This window comes from Rhinolophus sinicus, chromosome 7 (assembly GCF_057876585.1).
Source record: "Rhinolophus sinicus isolate RSI-liver-muscle chromosome 7, RSI-T2T, whole genome shotgun sequence".
In the NCBI taxonomy this organism is placed as follows: domain Eukaryota; kingdom Metazoa; phylum Chordata; class Mammalia; order Chiroptera; family Rhinolophidae; genus Rhinolophus; species Rhinolophus sinicus.
In genome coordinates, this window is record NC_142507.1 from 48164942 (window position 1) to 48179007 (window position 14066).

General features: G+C 47.7%; 1 protein-coding gene across 1 annotated transcript in view; it reads left to right on the top strand.

Moving 5' to 3' along the window:
• Window positions 1–8383, top strand: part of PTGFRN (prostaglandin F2 receptor inhibitor) — a 68504-nt gene extending 60121 nt beyond the window's left edge. Inside the window, exons 7-9 of the mRNA XM_019730614.3 lie at window positions 1794–1901; window positions 4898–5203; window positions 6652–8383. Of these exons, the coding sequence (XP_019586173.3) occupies window positions 1794–1901; window positions 4898–5203; window positions 6652–6818 (581 nt within the window). The 3' untranslated portion in view covers window positions 6819–8383. The remainder of the gene's footprint in view (window positions 1–1793; window positions 1902–4897; window positions 5204–6651) is intronic.
• Window positions 8384–14066: the final 5683 nt, after the last annotated feature.

The window sequence follows — 14066 nt, forward strand, 5'->3', positions numbered from 1 at the left end:
GAATGGGCGGGCATGACGTCCAGCAGGAGGTCATGTCCTCTTTGCTTTCATCCCTTTCCCCATTTCTGGCTGCCATGCTGTTATGTTCTTGATGCCCTCGAGTTAAGTCCCCGCCTGCTACTCTCTGGCGAATCTGAACTCTGCAGAACCCGCCCAGGGCGGCCTCACCTCCCTACGTTCCATATGCTCCAACTACCTTTCACCTTCCTCCCAGCAGAATGCAGATTACTCATGTACTTGGTGTTAGGAAAGCAATCTGATGAATTCATCTCACTACTGATGCTGAAGTGAAAAGGCAGCCTTTTTGATTCTTTGTCTCATTGGGTTCCACGATCTTTTACTCTCGTTCTCATGGTCATTTCTTTTAGATGTTTTTTTATTTTTTATTTATTTATTTATTTTTATTTTATTTTTTTTTAACTTATTGGGGTGACAATTGTTAGTAAAATTACATAGATTTCAGGTGTACAATTCTGTATTACATCATCTATAAATCCCATTGTGTGTTCACCACCCAGAGTCAGTTCTCCTTCCATCACCATATATTTGATCCCCCTTACCGTCATCTCCCACCCCCCACCCTATTTTTTTAAAAGTACTTTTTCTTTCTTTCTGGTAATCTGATTAAAAAGGAGTGCTAACACTTGTATTCTTAGCTTCTAATGAGTTTCAGAATGAATGTTCGGGGCCATCTATCTTTGCTTCCCAGGAAACCCAAGGAAAATCCCCTAGCGTTGGTGTTCTGGAAACTTCTTTAGGTTTTTCTGTTCCTAGATATTAGGAATGGAGATAAGGTAAATGTTGGGCTCTTTTGGATCAGGTTGGCTTTAAGCTATGTCGTGCTGTCACCTAAAAGTGAGCTCTAAAGGGGTTAAAAAACAAATGCACTATCTAGCCCCTCTCTCTGCCCAAGAAGACGGAAGGTGCCCCAGATAATTCTCTTTGTGTGTTCAATATTTACACTACATATTTTGTTGCTCATATGTAGGCTCATTACCTTACAACTCAGAAACTTAGAGGGGGCACTTCTGCCTGGCAGTGAGAGATGGTACTGTGAGGGAGTTAGCGTGGTTTGGGGAGAAACATCTCTGGCCTTTGGAAGAAGGAAAGCGGTCTTTTACAAAAGTGAGCTGGATATCAAGGGAGTGTCCTTAGGAAGATGTCCCAGACAAATCCTGTCTGGGTAGTTTTTTTTTAAGGAGTATCCATGCCACCTCAATGTCCCCGGCTGATCAAAGCCATGCCTGCAGTGGTCCCATGACAGTTGATGGAAATGTTGTCACTGTTGGCATGTCTGTTTCCTTCCTGGATTCCTGCCTCTTAACAGCAGGTGCTTTCTCCAGCACCCAGCACAATGCGGCTGCTACTCCACCAAGACCCAGAGCGTCCCTGATTCAGCCCTGATCCCTCTGATCTCCAAGCCACCTGGCCTGGAAATAAACCATGCAGAACCAGGAACAACCCAGGCTGTACCTGGGTGGGAGATAGGGGTGGCCTGCAAATGAGACTGTGGTTGTCATCGGAGAAGAGGTAAAAAGAAAAGCCATAAGCAAAGTAATTCTTTGAAAGAGTTCTGTTTTGGTTATAATCTTCAGGTGAAGCTTATTTGGATGTGCCTAGGCTCGCGTTTCTCTCTCAATAGAAGAAAAGCAACCTTGGCACACCTATTTTGTGAGTTTCTAGCCCAATTCCAAGGAAAGGGGAGCCCCATTTAGATGGCCATTCGAGTACCAAGAATGGAATTTAAACAAAAGTGGGAAAGAGACTAATAAGGCGGCATCACTTTCTTGCAGGTCCTGTATTTAACGCCTCCGTGTATTCGGATACACCATCAGTCATCCGGGGAGATCTGATCAAATTGTTCTGTATCGTCACTGTCGAAGGAGCAGCAGTGGACCCAGGTACCTCTCCCTACCCTTTCTCCTTCCCTATATGGCTTTTTGTAAACGTCTCTTACGTCATCCTGTCTGTTACACCGAAGTGGAGCTCAGGGACTGGATTGTCTGTTTATCCCCAAACTGCTCCTCAGCCCAGGACTTTGTTCTCAGTAGGTGTTTAATAAATACTATTGAATGGATGCATCTGTCAGATGATTTGGAAACGCATCCAGGCCTTTAATCTGTGTTGTCAAAACAATCAGTGGGCTACTTCCAGGGCTGACTGAAGCTGGTTTGAAACCCGCAGGCAGAGGGCACTTACACAAACCTAGATGGTACAGCCTACTACTGGAATTGTCTGTGCTACACTTTTACACGACTGGCAGCACACTTGGCTCGTTTACACGAGCATCGCCACACACATGTGAGGAATGAATCGCGCTGTGCCGTCACTAGGTGGTAGGGGTTTTCAGCTCCATTATAATCTTATGGGACCACCATCGTAAATGTGGTCTGTCGTTGACCAAAACGTCGCTGTGTGACCTGTCACTGCCATGTCTGAGGTGCAGAGGACTGAGGATACAGAGTAGGATTCGGAAGTGAAAATGAAGGTGAAAGTAGGAGACTGCCAGGGAAAGGGGAGGGAAATCTTTGTAAAAGTTGGAATAATATAATTCCCTTTTTTACCCTTCAAGCTCATTTATGATATATACAAATAATACATCATTTAAATGCTCTTTCTCAATAAATCGTGGGTCACCATTGGTACCCTTAATATAAAAACCTTTTCCTCCAGAGTAATTGCCAAAGTTACAGGTGGCTGTTAATCTTACAGATCACACTTTTCCAGAACTTTGCACTCTTGCGCTGTGTGGGTGGAAGGTCCTGAATAATTAAACACAAGTTGTAGTTTAGTTTTTCCTCACACATCCTATGGGCTGTGCAAGAATTCTCTTCTGGAAGGGACATGCTGTGTAAGTGGGCCAAGTGCCAAGGTGGGCGGAGGGGTGGGGGCAGATGGTGGCCATTTCCAGGCACCATCTTAGGTCAGGTTCCCCAGAAGCAAAGCCTGAGACAAAGCGTGTGAGTGATTCATTGAAGACGTGCTCTCAGGGGAAAACAGTGAGGGCACAGGGGAATCGAGATAGAGCAGGGAAAGAAGCCAGGCAAAGATGTGAGTTCAAAACAAGTTAACTCCCCACGGGGAGCTCTGGAGCGTGGGTCGTACCACGGAATATGGCTTCCTTGAGGTAAGGGACTGGGCTTGTAGGTCCCCCCAGGCATTGTCCACAGGCTGAATGACTGGGGAGCAAGGGTGTTTCTTCACTGCCAGGAGGTGGCTTCTGTCAGCAAAGGCCAGTCCCTTGGAGGACACCAGTGCGTCATGACGGCACCAAGAGCCCCTGCTATCGACGGTCATGCCCCTCCTTTTAGCAGCCCCTATTTGTAGGAAGTCGTATGTTGAGCTGTGGAAAGGAGAGTGTTGTCCGTGACAACCAGCTTTTATTGAGCACTTACTACGTGCCGGGTGCTGTTCTAAGCATTCAAGAAAGATAGTTAACTTAACCTTGGTGGTGTCGTTAAGTCACGGTGAATTTAAGTGACTCACCCAGGTCACATCGCTAACAATTGCTGGTGCTGGAAGTCTAGCCCGGGTAGCTGGGCCCTGCAGCCTGGCCACCACACTGAAAGGACTGGGGTTAGAGTCTGGGTATAAGTAACAAGGACACGGTGTGACTTTTTGCCTTCAATAACCGCCCCCAGCACCTTCTGTGACCTCAGGGACAGCAGCACTGAGCTAGAGTTTTTGTACATGACAGTGATATTTGGGTGCCTATTCTACTTGGGCACCATGAAGGTGTGACGACGTTGACAGCACTCCCCCTGCCACCTGGGAATTGGTCTTCCTGGCAAGACATGACCTATACACTGGGAACAATCCAATTTTATGCTCAAGTACCACAGTGGGTCGATGCGACGAAAAGGAAGGTATTTTGAGCATCAGAGTAGAGAGCTGTCACCCTGTAGGTAGAGCTGAGATTTGCCGTAGCCCTTATTTTTAGAGCGAGTGGAAAAGGAATCGTCATTTGGATAATTCTGTAGAAATTCTTGCAAGCATCTGACTATGATTTATTTGCCTTATGATGTGCTTTTTGAGGTCATTAGCAGTGTGGTTTTACTAAACGAGTAAGCATTATTTGGTTTAACAAAAATTGTGTCATTTAACATCTCTGTCGAAAGCCTTGTCAAGCGAATGTAAGAGAAAACCGTTCGTGGCCGTGCAGTCCTTTCTTGCCCGCTGGATGCAACTCAGACCTGACACAGCTAATATCAGTTGGTGACTCTTCAAAGAAGTGGTCAGGGGCTCGTGATGTACACTCTATTTTCACATTCTATAAGAATTACCACTTGTGCCAGTCTTCTCTCTCTTATGCCCACATTAATTTATTTGAGGCTGTTAGAACCTTAATTTTGCAGAGTCCTTTACGGTTCAGCAGCATTACTCAGTGGGACTGTTAAACTGTGTTCAGTTTTCTCAGCTTGACATTTTTTTCCTGTGGTTCTGAACTTAAGCGCTTCTGCGGGGTGGGGAGGGAACCTCAGCAAACCGTAAAATCTAAACTGTTTACAACTCTACATTTTTTATGAGTCACTTGATGTACCTTTCATTCCGTAACGACTTTCATGTCATGTCCAAGGACCCTGCTTTCTTCGGGAGGCAGCGCGTGTGATGTCACCACAGTCCCGCTTTACCTCTTGTGTCCTTCCTAGGAGATCGTTCAGGGTCCGACACTTCTTCCTGTGCTCGTTAGGCTGGGTGGGGGCAGTGGCATGGTTAAGGGGTGGATTCTGGAGCTGGACTCCGTGGGTTAAGCCGCCCGCTCTGCGATCTCCTGGTATTTGGTCCCGCCCGGGTAGGTTGAGTGGTGCTGGCCCATAGTGGGTGACATGCGTGTGAGCCGTGCATGGTATTTCTGCCCCTGGCACTGACCCTAGCATTTTGGCTTGGTGATCCATAGATGATATGGCCTTTGATGTGTCCTGGTTTGCCGTGCACTCCTTTGGCCTGGACAAGGCGCCCGTCCTCCTGTCTTCCCTGGATCGGAAGGGGATCGTGACCACGGCCCAGAGGGATTGGAAGAGCGACCTCAGCCTGGAGCGTGTGAGCGTGCTGGAATTCTTGCTGCAAGTGCACGGCTCTGAGGACCAGGACTTTGGCAACTACTACTGTTCCGTAACTCCCTGGGTGAAGTCACCAACAGGTTCCTGGCAGAAGGAGGCAGAGATCTACTCCAAGCCCATCTTTATAACTGTGAAGATGGATGGTAAGAATGACACACAAATAAATCTGTCAGGGTGCGGGCAATGTCTTCTCTCTCTGCTGTGCTGCTGAACGTGCCACACAACCAGCACAGCCTGCTTTCTCTCTAGACCTGGCTGGAGCCCGTATCGGACATCTGAGCAGATGCAGCCCTTGCTGTTTTCCCAGCTTTGGTGGCATGTACTGGAGGCACCACTGAGAAAGGATTTCTAAGACGTGCTGGAAAGATTTTTGATGCTTTCTATGCATTCTATACAAACCCGCTGCAGTGTGTCCTGGGGTTGGCACAGATTCTGCCAGGCAGAGGCAGAGAACAGTTGAGAGAGCAGGTTCAGCTCTCCAGGCAAGGCCGTGAATGGGTTCCTGCCACACTTGCCTAAATGTTGGTTTTGCTTCTTGGAATGGGGGTCACTCCAGCTGTCACTAGTGTGGAGGGGTTTCTTCACGGAACCCCTAGATGGGAAGGGGAGCTGCCGGCCTTGGTGTCAGAGGGCCCTCTTCCCACCCCCTGTTACCTGAGCGTCCCAAGTAGGGGTATGTGTTCCTTGGTTAACGAGAAACGTCTTCTCGGCACAAAGCTTCAAAGTAAACATTACTTGAAGAAACTCCATGGAGAGACGTCTTGTCTCCAGGGATTAGTAGGAGCCTTTGAATGTGTTTCCCCGATGATACGTCAATTTGGGGGTGAGACTGGCACTGAAACCCCAGCTCTTCCACAGATGACTTACCTTTCTGATCCTTTCTTTCTTCTCTTGTACAATGGGATGCTAACCTTTCATAGGGCAGTTGTGAAAATTCAGCCATGTTAAATGTCAGGCACCTCCCAAGGAGTGATGGTCCTTCTGGGGGGAGGTGATACGGGATTTGGGGTGTGGGATCTAAACAGTGCATCCCTCACACTCAGTCACTTGCACTGTATTTGCATCTTGGAAGTCCCTTGTTTGAAGTGACTCCATATGAAGACCCAGATTTACCAAACAAGTGGGGGAGTGATTATTCACTTTGCTAGATAATTTACTATAGTGTTACTTAAAATAGCTCCCCGAGTACACTTCAGTTACTTGATGCATAGAATTGATTTGCGTACAGTTTTTTTTTTTAAGGAGGCATCTGCTGCAGAGTGTGTGGTGCCCTTATACTGACTTTTAAAAGCCAGTCTCCTGCCAAAACCCTAAAAAGCAAATTGACATTCAAAGATGTCGGATAAAATCTTTTTTCTGCATCCTCCCGCTCCCCCCAAGAACTGGGTGAGGAGACATTTGCTCATTTTTTTGGACAGAGACGTCTGAGCTGCTCCTGTCTCGAGCGCAGTGCTGGGTGCAGGATGAATGAGATCTGAGTTTTGGGGAGGGGGCTCACCCCGGTGGGGCCGGGAGGCGGTGGGCTTCCCTGGGGCTGCCTCCCTAGCATCCCTCACCGGCTTCTCTTTGCTCTCCCCTCTCCCCCTGCCAGTGCTAAACGCCTTCAAGTACCCACTGCTGATCGGCGTCGGCCTGTCCACTGTCATCGGACTCCTCTCCTGCCTCATCGGGTACTGCAGCTCCCACTGGTGTTGTAAGAAGGAGGTCCAGGAGACAAGGCGTGAGCGCCGCCGGCTCATGTCCATGGAGATGGACTAGGCCGGTGCCCGGGACGGGCAGTGACGGGGGGACGATCCAGGAGCGTTTTGGGCGAGAAGAGGACAGTGACATTTTAACGCGAAGTGTGTTCCACTAAAACGCAGTCGTCTCTAATCTCAGGTGGGACTTGGCGCTCGCTTCTGCATGTCAAGTTCTGAGCGCAGACATGTTTACCAGCACACGGCTTTTCTTCCCACGGCACTTTTCTGAGAACCATCGAGTGTGTGTTTTCCCCACGGCGGCTTTTTTAATGGTTAACCTCTGCCTAATTTTTTTCTCCTACTGGTTTATAGATGTCTGACTTGTGTGTGTTTATATCTTTTGTTTCGAGGGGTTGCGGTGAGGAAGGGGTGATGGCATTCGGAGTTCTTTGTCTTGGGCGAGACGGTAACTGCCTGCTCGAGGGCCGGCTTCTGGGTTGGAGGCCGGCCTGCTCGGTGCCACTCTGTCCTCCGGCCCAGCGACGACAACACAGCCCTGTGGCAAAGGCTAACTTGTGGCTCTTACTACCCTGCCCCAGCCCCTATTTTCAGGGGTTTAGACTACAGTTGAGATCTAAACTTGCAGTATGTAACTTCTTATTGAGCCCAAATGCGTATTTTCAGTTTTTGCTTCTCTGCCCCCTTTCCATTTCTTTGCTTTATGTGAGAGTGCTGAAATGGCGGCCCTGGCATCTAGAATTTGGCTCTCCACCGAGCACCTTATCTCGCCACCTTAGCCTTAAGAATGAATTATGAAGAAAAAGACACAGCCACCTCTGTCCAGGGCAGTCCAGAGACGGTCTGCATGGAACAAGAGGCTGGGGACAAGGGAAGGAGCAGACACTCCACCAGTGCTGAGGCCATTGTGCCTCGAGGGGCCCCGTGGAGAGCAGAAGACGGATTGTGGGAGTAGGTTTCTGCAGCTCGTGCCGGGACGGTCAGTGGTGCCAGGGGCGTGTCAGGTGGAAGAAGCCACCTCCGTTGCCCCCTACCGCCCTTCGCAGGTGACAAAGGTCTTGGCCACCAAGGGACTGCCAGGGGAACCCACACATACCCCACGTCCTTCACAGGCTGCTTGATCTTAACGTGAAGGGGAATTGCTGCTTGCAAGACGGACTGACTTCACGGAATCAGAAATTGCCTAGAAGAGCCATGCATTTTCTCTGACCTTTTCAGTCCTTCAGGTCTTTGTAAGCTCCCCTGCAGGGGGTTGGTGAGAAAGGGTATATACTTTGTGGTACGTTTGCTTTCCCATTAGGAGCAGAAGGAAACCCAACCATTTATTACCATGTGAACAGCCTGCAGAGTAGATCTGAGAGCAGTCCGTTTTGCCCGAGTGCTTGTACCAGGAGTGGGACAACGGACCCAAAGAGATCCTGAAATGTCTCACCCCTGGCACAGCGCTGGCCTTCCGGAAGCATCCCGGTGGGGTGTTCTGAGGCTTGCTGGTGACTCATGCCCCACATTGCATCCCTGTCTGTTGCTGTCCTAGCTCTGATGGATATGACTGCTCTGTCTTCCGAAGGGGAAAAAAAAAAAAGATGCGTTTGTTTTGAGCAATAAAGTAATACAAAATGATGGCCATTCATGTGCGGCTGTTTATAACAATGGGCCGGACGAGCCGTGCCCCTCCCGGCTCACCATCTTCCTGTCCACTTCTGCTGCCCACGATTCGTTCTGCACTTGTCACCGAGTCACCCCCAGGAGGCAGATTTCCATTCAGTTTTTTCTTTTTTGTCTTGCCCACTGAGGGGACCTCTCATGTGACAGACGCTAGCGTCTGTGCTCATGGTAGCAACACAGACGCATCCCAGGCCTGGAGTCTGTGGTGGGAAGACAGGCGGCAGGTGTGCCCCAGCAGAGCGCGAGTGACTAGAGGAAGAGGAGGCCTCGAGAGCGCTCAAGTTGGGTATTTTCTACGTCTCGTTTCCTAACGGTGCTGTTTCAGAGGCGGTGGTCACAGGTGATTGATTGTACAAACCAGAGTTAGAGAGAATGCATGTCAACAGGTGCTGTGTTAGTAGCGGCCAGTGCCCTCGAGCCCTGGCAGTTATCACACATATGAAAAGAAGATTCAGGATTGTTGTAAAGTGGGCCCTTCTTGGTAGGAAGAAAAGGTACTTAGTTTGGGGCGTGACCAGGTGGTCCCAGGTGTCTGTGAAACCATGAATGGGTCACACCAGACACTCTAGTAGTAAAGGTGATATGTGCTCACCTTTTCCTTTCAAATTGCTGTTGCAGTTCAGGGCTGGGGTTGCTGAGGCATTGACCCCAACCCCACCCCCTGGCCATTGGGCGGGCCAAAGCGCAAGTCGCCTGAGGGCTGGTCCAAAGGGGGGAGAATTTCCAGGGTGTTGTGCCAAGGCCCCCGTTCCTTCCAGGGACATTAGCTTGCCTGGAATGTGTGTCCTTTTAGAAGTGTGAGATGCACTCCCTTGTACCTAGTGGGGCCCTCACAAAGTGCTCTTCTGGAAGAGCTTCCTGCCAGAAGTACCAGGGGGGATGGAAGCAGGACGTAGCCACGTTTCACGTATGAAATTGCACTTCTTAACAAAAAGAAACTTTATAAAATGTTTGGGTTTTTCCCTAATCCTAAAAGTCTCCCCAAAAAGAGCCTACGCTATGTTCAGATAGGAGCCTCAAAAATCACTTTTAAATTGTTTACTTTATAATGTTTACATACACTTTACACTTAAAAAAAAAAAAAGGAAGGAGAAATGCAAACTCTGACTTTTTAACAGCTCTTCAGATTTTTCATGGGACAGTGGAACTCTGACTCACCAACTGGATTTCAATCCTAATTTAGAAATTTATTTATTTGTGTCTTTTTCTCCCCTCCTGTCCACATGGCTTCCCCTAAGGTCCTGGTGAAGGAAGTCCCTTCGACCCAGACCCTTATCTGTTTTCCCTGGTGGCTCTTGCTTCTTGCTTTGCAGGCTGCCTGCAGCCATGATTTTGTCAGTGACATCTGTGAGCCAAAGACTGAGCCTTTTTGGCAGGAATAATAATAAGCAATACTACACAACTTGCTACTTTCAGAAAACTTTTTTTTAGCTTCACCGATGACAACAGAGGAAGAAGGGAACTGGGGTTTGGGTACGTTCTCCTCCACTGTTTGACCAAATTCTCAGTGATAACTATGGTGTGCAGATCACTAGGAGAAAAAAGTTGATTTTCTTTCTTTTTTTAGCGTGGCACATAAGGATCTGCCGAATTTTATGTAGACAAAGAAAGGGTCTCGTGTATTTTTGTCCATATCCGATGTTATATGAACTAATTGTATTGTTTTATACTGTGACCACAAATATTATGCAATGCACCATTTGTTTTTTATTTCATTAAAGGAAGTTTAATTTAAATTGAAGTTGTGTGAGGAACTTGGTATGGGCCTCTGTTATCGTTTCATCTCTGCATGAGGGATTGTAGCTGAATTCTTGTTGCGGCTCTAGCACCTTCTGATCTCATTGAATCCTATGAAAGCTTCATAGATGTTCACTAAAGATAAAAGAAGAAATGGAATTAACGGGATCAATACTGAGATTCCCACCCAGTGCAAAGGTGAGGGCCAGACCTCATGGAAGGTCTCTTGGGGTTCGGTGAATTCTCATGACTTTGAGGTCGCCTGTCAGGAAAGAGAAGTTAGATGGTGTTCCTCTCTGTGGATGAGGAAACAAACACCAGAGTTGTGTGACCATATTGTGACTGGAACAGAGTGGTTTTTCTGACTCATAACCCAGTCTGGAGCCAAACTGGTTCAGAAGGTGCTGGGTCAAGCCCCTGGGTTCAGGGACCTGGACAGAAGCGAGCGCGGGGAGCCCCGACTGCCCACTGGCCCTTGGAGCAGCCACTCGGCCTTGGCTGGCCTCCCGCCATGTTCTGTCTTGTGGGCCCGTTGGTGTCCTAGGCAGGGACCCCCTCACATTGTGAGGTAGGTCTTCAGAGGCAGGGCCTGTGACCTGATGACTAACCTGCCCAGGGGTTGGCACCATCCCAGCCATGGTGAAGGTACTGGCAGTTTATAAGCCGGTTAGTGCTCTACTATGGCAAAGGGCCCTTCCCAGCATGTTGTCAGTGAACCGGGAGGATTCTGCTCATGCCAGGATGCTGGCACAGTCAGAGCTGGTCTTTAGCAGTCCCTTACCTACTACTGACCGTGTTCCTGCCTCAGTTTAAATTAAAACAAAACAAAAACCTGCTTGCACAGCCACTGTGTGCCTAGACCTTGTGCTAAGCTCGGGGAACCTGCCACTTGCCCTTGTTCAACCTTGGCACGTACTGTTCGTTTCCTCTTCTACCTGCCTATCTCATACTTCCGCTCCAGGTCCCGGGAGCCTTTTCTGTCCCCCTCTGCTAGGTGAGGCTTGCCTGACAGATGCTCTGGTCTGAATGTGACCTGAGGACGGGCCATTCACCACTGTGGCCCTGTTGCTTAACTGTGACAGAAGCTAACACGGATTCTTAACGACGTGTCATGCCCTGGGGTAAGTGTCTCAAGTCACCTCACAGCGGCTATAGCAGAAGCTCTGTTACCTGCTCTCCACGGAACCGGATGTTCCAAACAACAGCCACTCCATTTCCTCTCATCCACGGACCCATGTGTGTGCCACACTGTTGGAAAGCACAGGTTTTATTATTATTTAGGTGTGGCAGGGCCAACAGGTCAGGAGATGAGTGGCACTGAAAAGATAGTTTGTTGTACTCACAGATCCCGAGACGAGGGGGCATGCCACGCACTGCCACACAGGGAAGCACCAGGGGCCCTCAGGCCAAGGGAGAAGTTTGGGCAGTGACAGCCCTTATTGTGGTCTTCACAGGAAGGAACTGGGTAAGCAGACTCAGGATTGGCTAGTTTGCATCATTTCAGCTGGCTCTGAGGCGTAGGGGTTGTCTGGTACCAGTCCCTGGGGTGATTAGAGGTAGGGGACAGGGGTCCCCAGCATGCACGCCCAATGAAGGCGGGGGAGGGAGTAAGGGCTCTGGATTGGTTGGTTTGCACATGAAAGGCGTGCTCACAGGCGAATCATTTCCTTTCTCTAGGAACTGGCTAGCCCTGGGCAGTCTCCAGGATCAGCAAGGCCTAGATGTCCAAGTATAGAAAACAATAAAATGACTGGAATACACTTCCTCCTGGGGGCTTGTGTACTGCTCAGGTAGGCCTGGGTGGCTCAGCTCCATCCAGAGAGGTGACACTCCCCGGAGTCCTCTCTGTTCTGTTTATTTTCCACCCTATTTGTGCTAAGAGTACTGGTCACTATGATTATATAAATTCATTGAATAGTATGCCGACCAATGAAATGTGAGTGCCAAAGAAGGAAGTGTTAATCAAAAAAAGTAACGTGAATTCTCTAGAAAGACTCAATAGAGGCAAATTGCTTCTTTAAAAATGCTGTTAATTTAGGTCCAGGCCAAACAACTATAAAAGACTGAAGGAGAACAAATCACAGAAATGTGGAAGGATGCTGTACTCCATTGGCGTCACAAATGGTTTTTAAATTCGTACTCCATTTTAAAGACATCAAACCTGAAATTTGTAGAAAAGAAATTATAGGTTTGGTTTAAGCAAAAAAGAGATAGAAGACTCCAGACAAGAGACCCGTACTCAAAGGAAAAACCTGGGCCTCTGCCAAGAGATTGGTGAATGAATGTATATATGTCTGTGGTTGAGGTAAAAATAAAAATTTTAAGACATACTTTTTATGATTCCCAACCTTAGCTAACATTTTCTGTTAATTGATCAATTAATAATTCTTAATTGTGTCAGACAGTGGAGTTTCTGCTGTTATTGTCCCCATTCTTATAGATGAGAAAATTGAGACTTAAATTAAGTACTTTGCTCAAGATTTGAACCCAAATCTGATTCCCAAGTCTGTAAATGTTCTAAATCACTACACCAGCCTCAGGGCCTGAATATTTTAGGCATGCAGTAAGTATTTCTTGAATAAGAAATGAGTAAGAACTGGGCCCTGCCCTTATGAAATTCGTGGTCTTTAGGAGAGGGAGGCATGTAAATAACTCATCTTATTACATGTAATAAGTAAAATTATATAGAAGTTCACTGCCATAGCACAGGAGGGAGTGGTGAACTCTAAGATGTCAAGGAAGGTTTCACCTAGGAGATGCATTCAGAATGTTTTAACTGAATGGTCATTTACCAGGTAGCAGTGGGGTAAGGTTCTAAGCAAAGGGGAGATAGCATTTGCAAAAGTGAAAGAGGGAAATGAGGTTAAAAGACTCGTTCAGAGAAATACAGTGGTTCTGTGTCTGAAGGGTGAGAGTTGAAGCGTGAAGTCCTGGCGGAGTTGCCAAGGGCCAGCTCGTAAAAGTCAAGTCAAGGACTTTGGACTTGATTCTCTAGACATATTTGGGGAGGCACTGCAAAACTAATCAGGAAAGTACAGGGCAATGTTTGCATTTTAGATTACTCTGGCAGCAGGGGAGATGGGGGCCTAGGCAAGGCTGGAAGACGAATCAAATTGTTTCGTCCAAATGAAAAATCGAAGCCCTCAAAATGTGACAGCAACTAGGTAGAATGAATTCATTACAGGCATACCTCAGAGATATTGCAGGTTTGAGTATCGATCACCAAATAAAGCAAATATTGCAATACATTGTGTTGTAATCTTTTTACTGGTTGAGGGTCTTGCCTTCAATTTGTAAAAAATGCAGGGAGTTGACAGATCATTTGATGCCTTCCTGTGGTGTCACTGCTGGTGTCCCATGTGGGTACACATGAGGCTCCGCCCATATACTTGGGTAAATCCCATACCTGTGGGGTAACCACCAATCAGACCTGAATTATAAGAGCTCAAGTAGGGAAAGCAGGGAAATCACGATCAGCTTCCTGCTGAGCCCTTGGGGATTTCCTTTTCTGTCCTCCAATCACTCTCCCCCACACATTCTACCTTCTGAAAATTGTGAGCAGCAAGCTAGAGGTACAATAGAAAGAGCACTGAGCCAAAAGTGAGAAGGCAGCCTTAGAATGCAGCCTTTTCCTAGCCATGCAGTCTTGTTAGTTGATTCCTCTGTGCCTCAGTTTTCTCTTCTGTAAAATGGAAATAGTACTATCACTTGGTGACGTGATTTATTCAATAAAACTGCGTTTGTGAAAATGCCTCACACAGAGCCTGACGTGTAAAAGGTCCCTGTTTAAATATTTCTTGGGTCTGCTTAGGATAGGGGGCCACAATAGCTACAATTTCTGTGATTCTGAGGAATTAATATTTGGGCATGTCAAACCTGAAAAAAAACATATACCAAAAAAAACCTC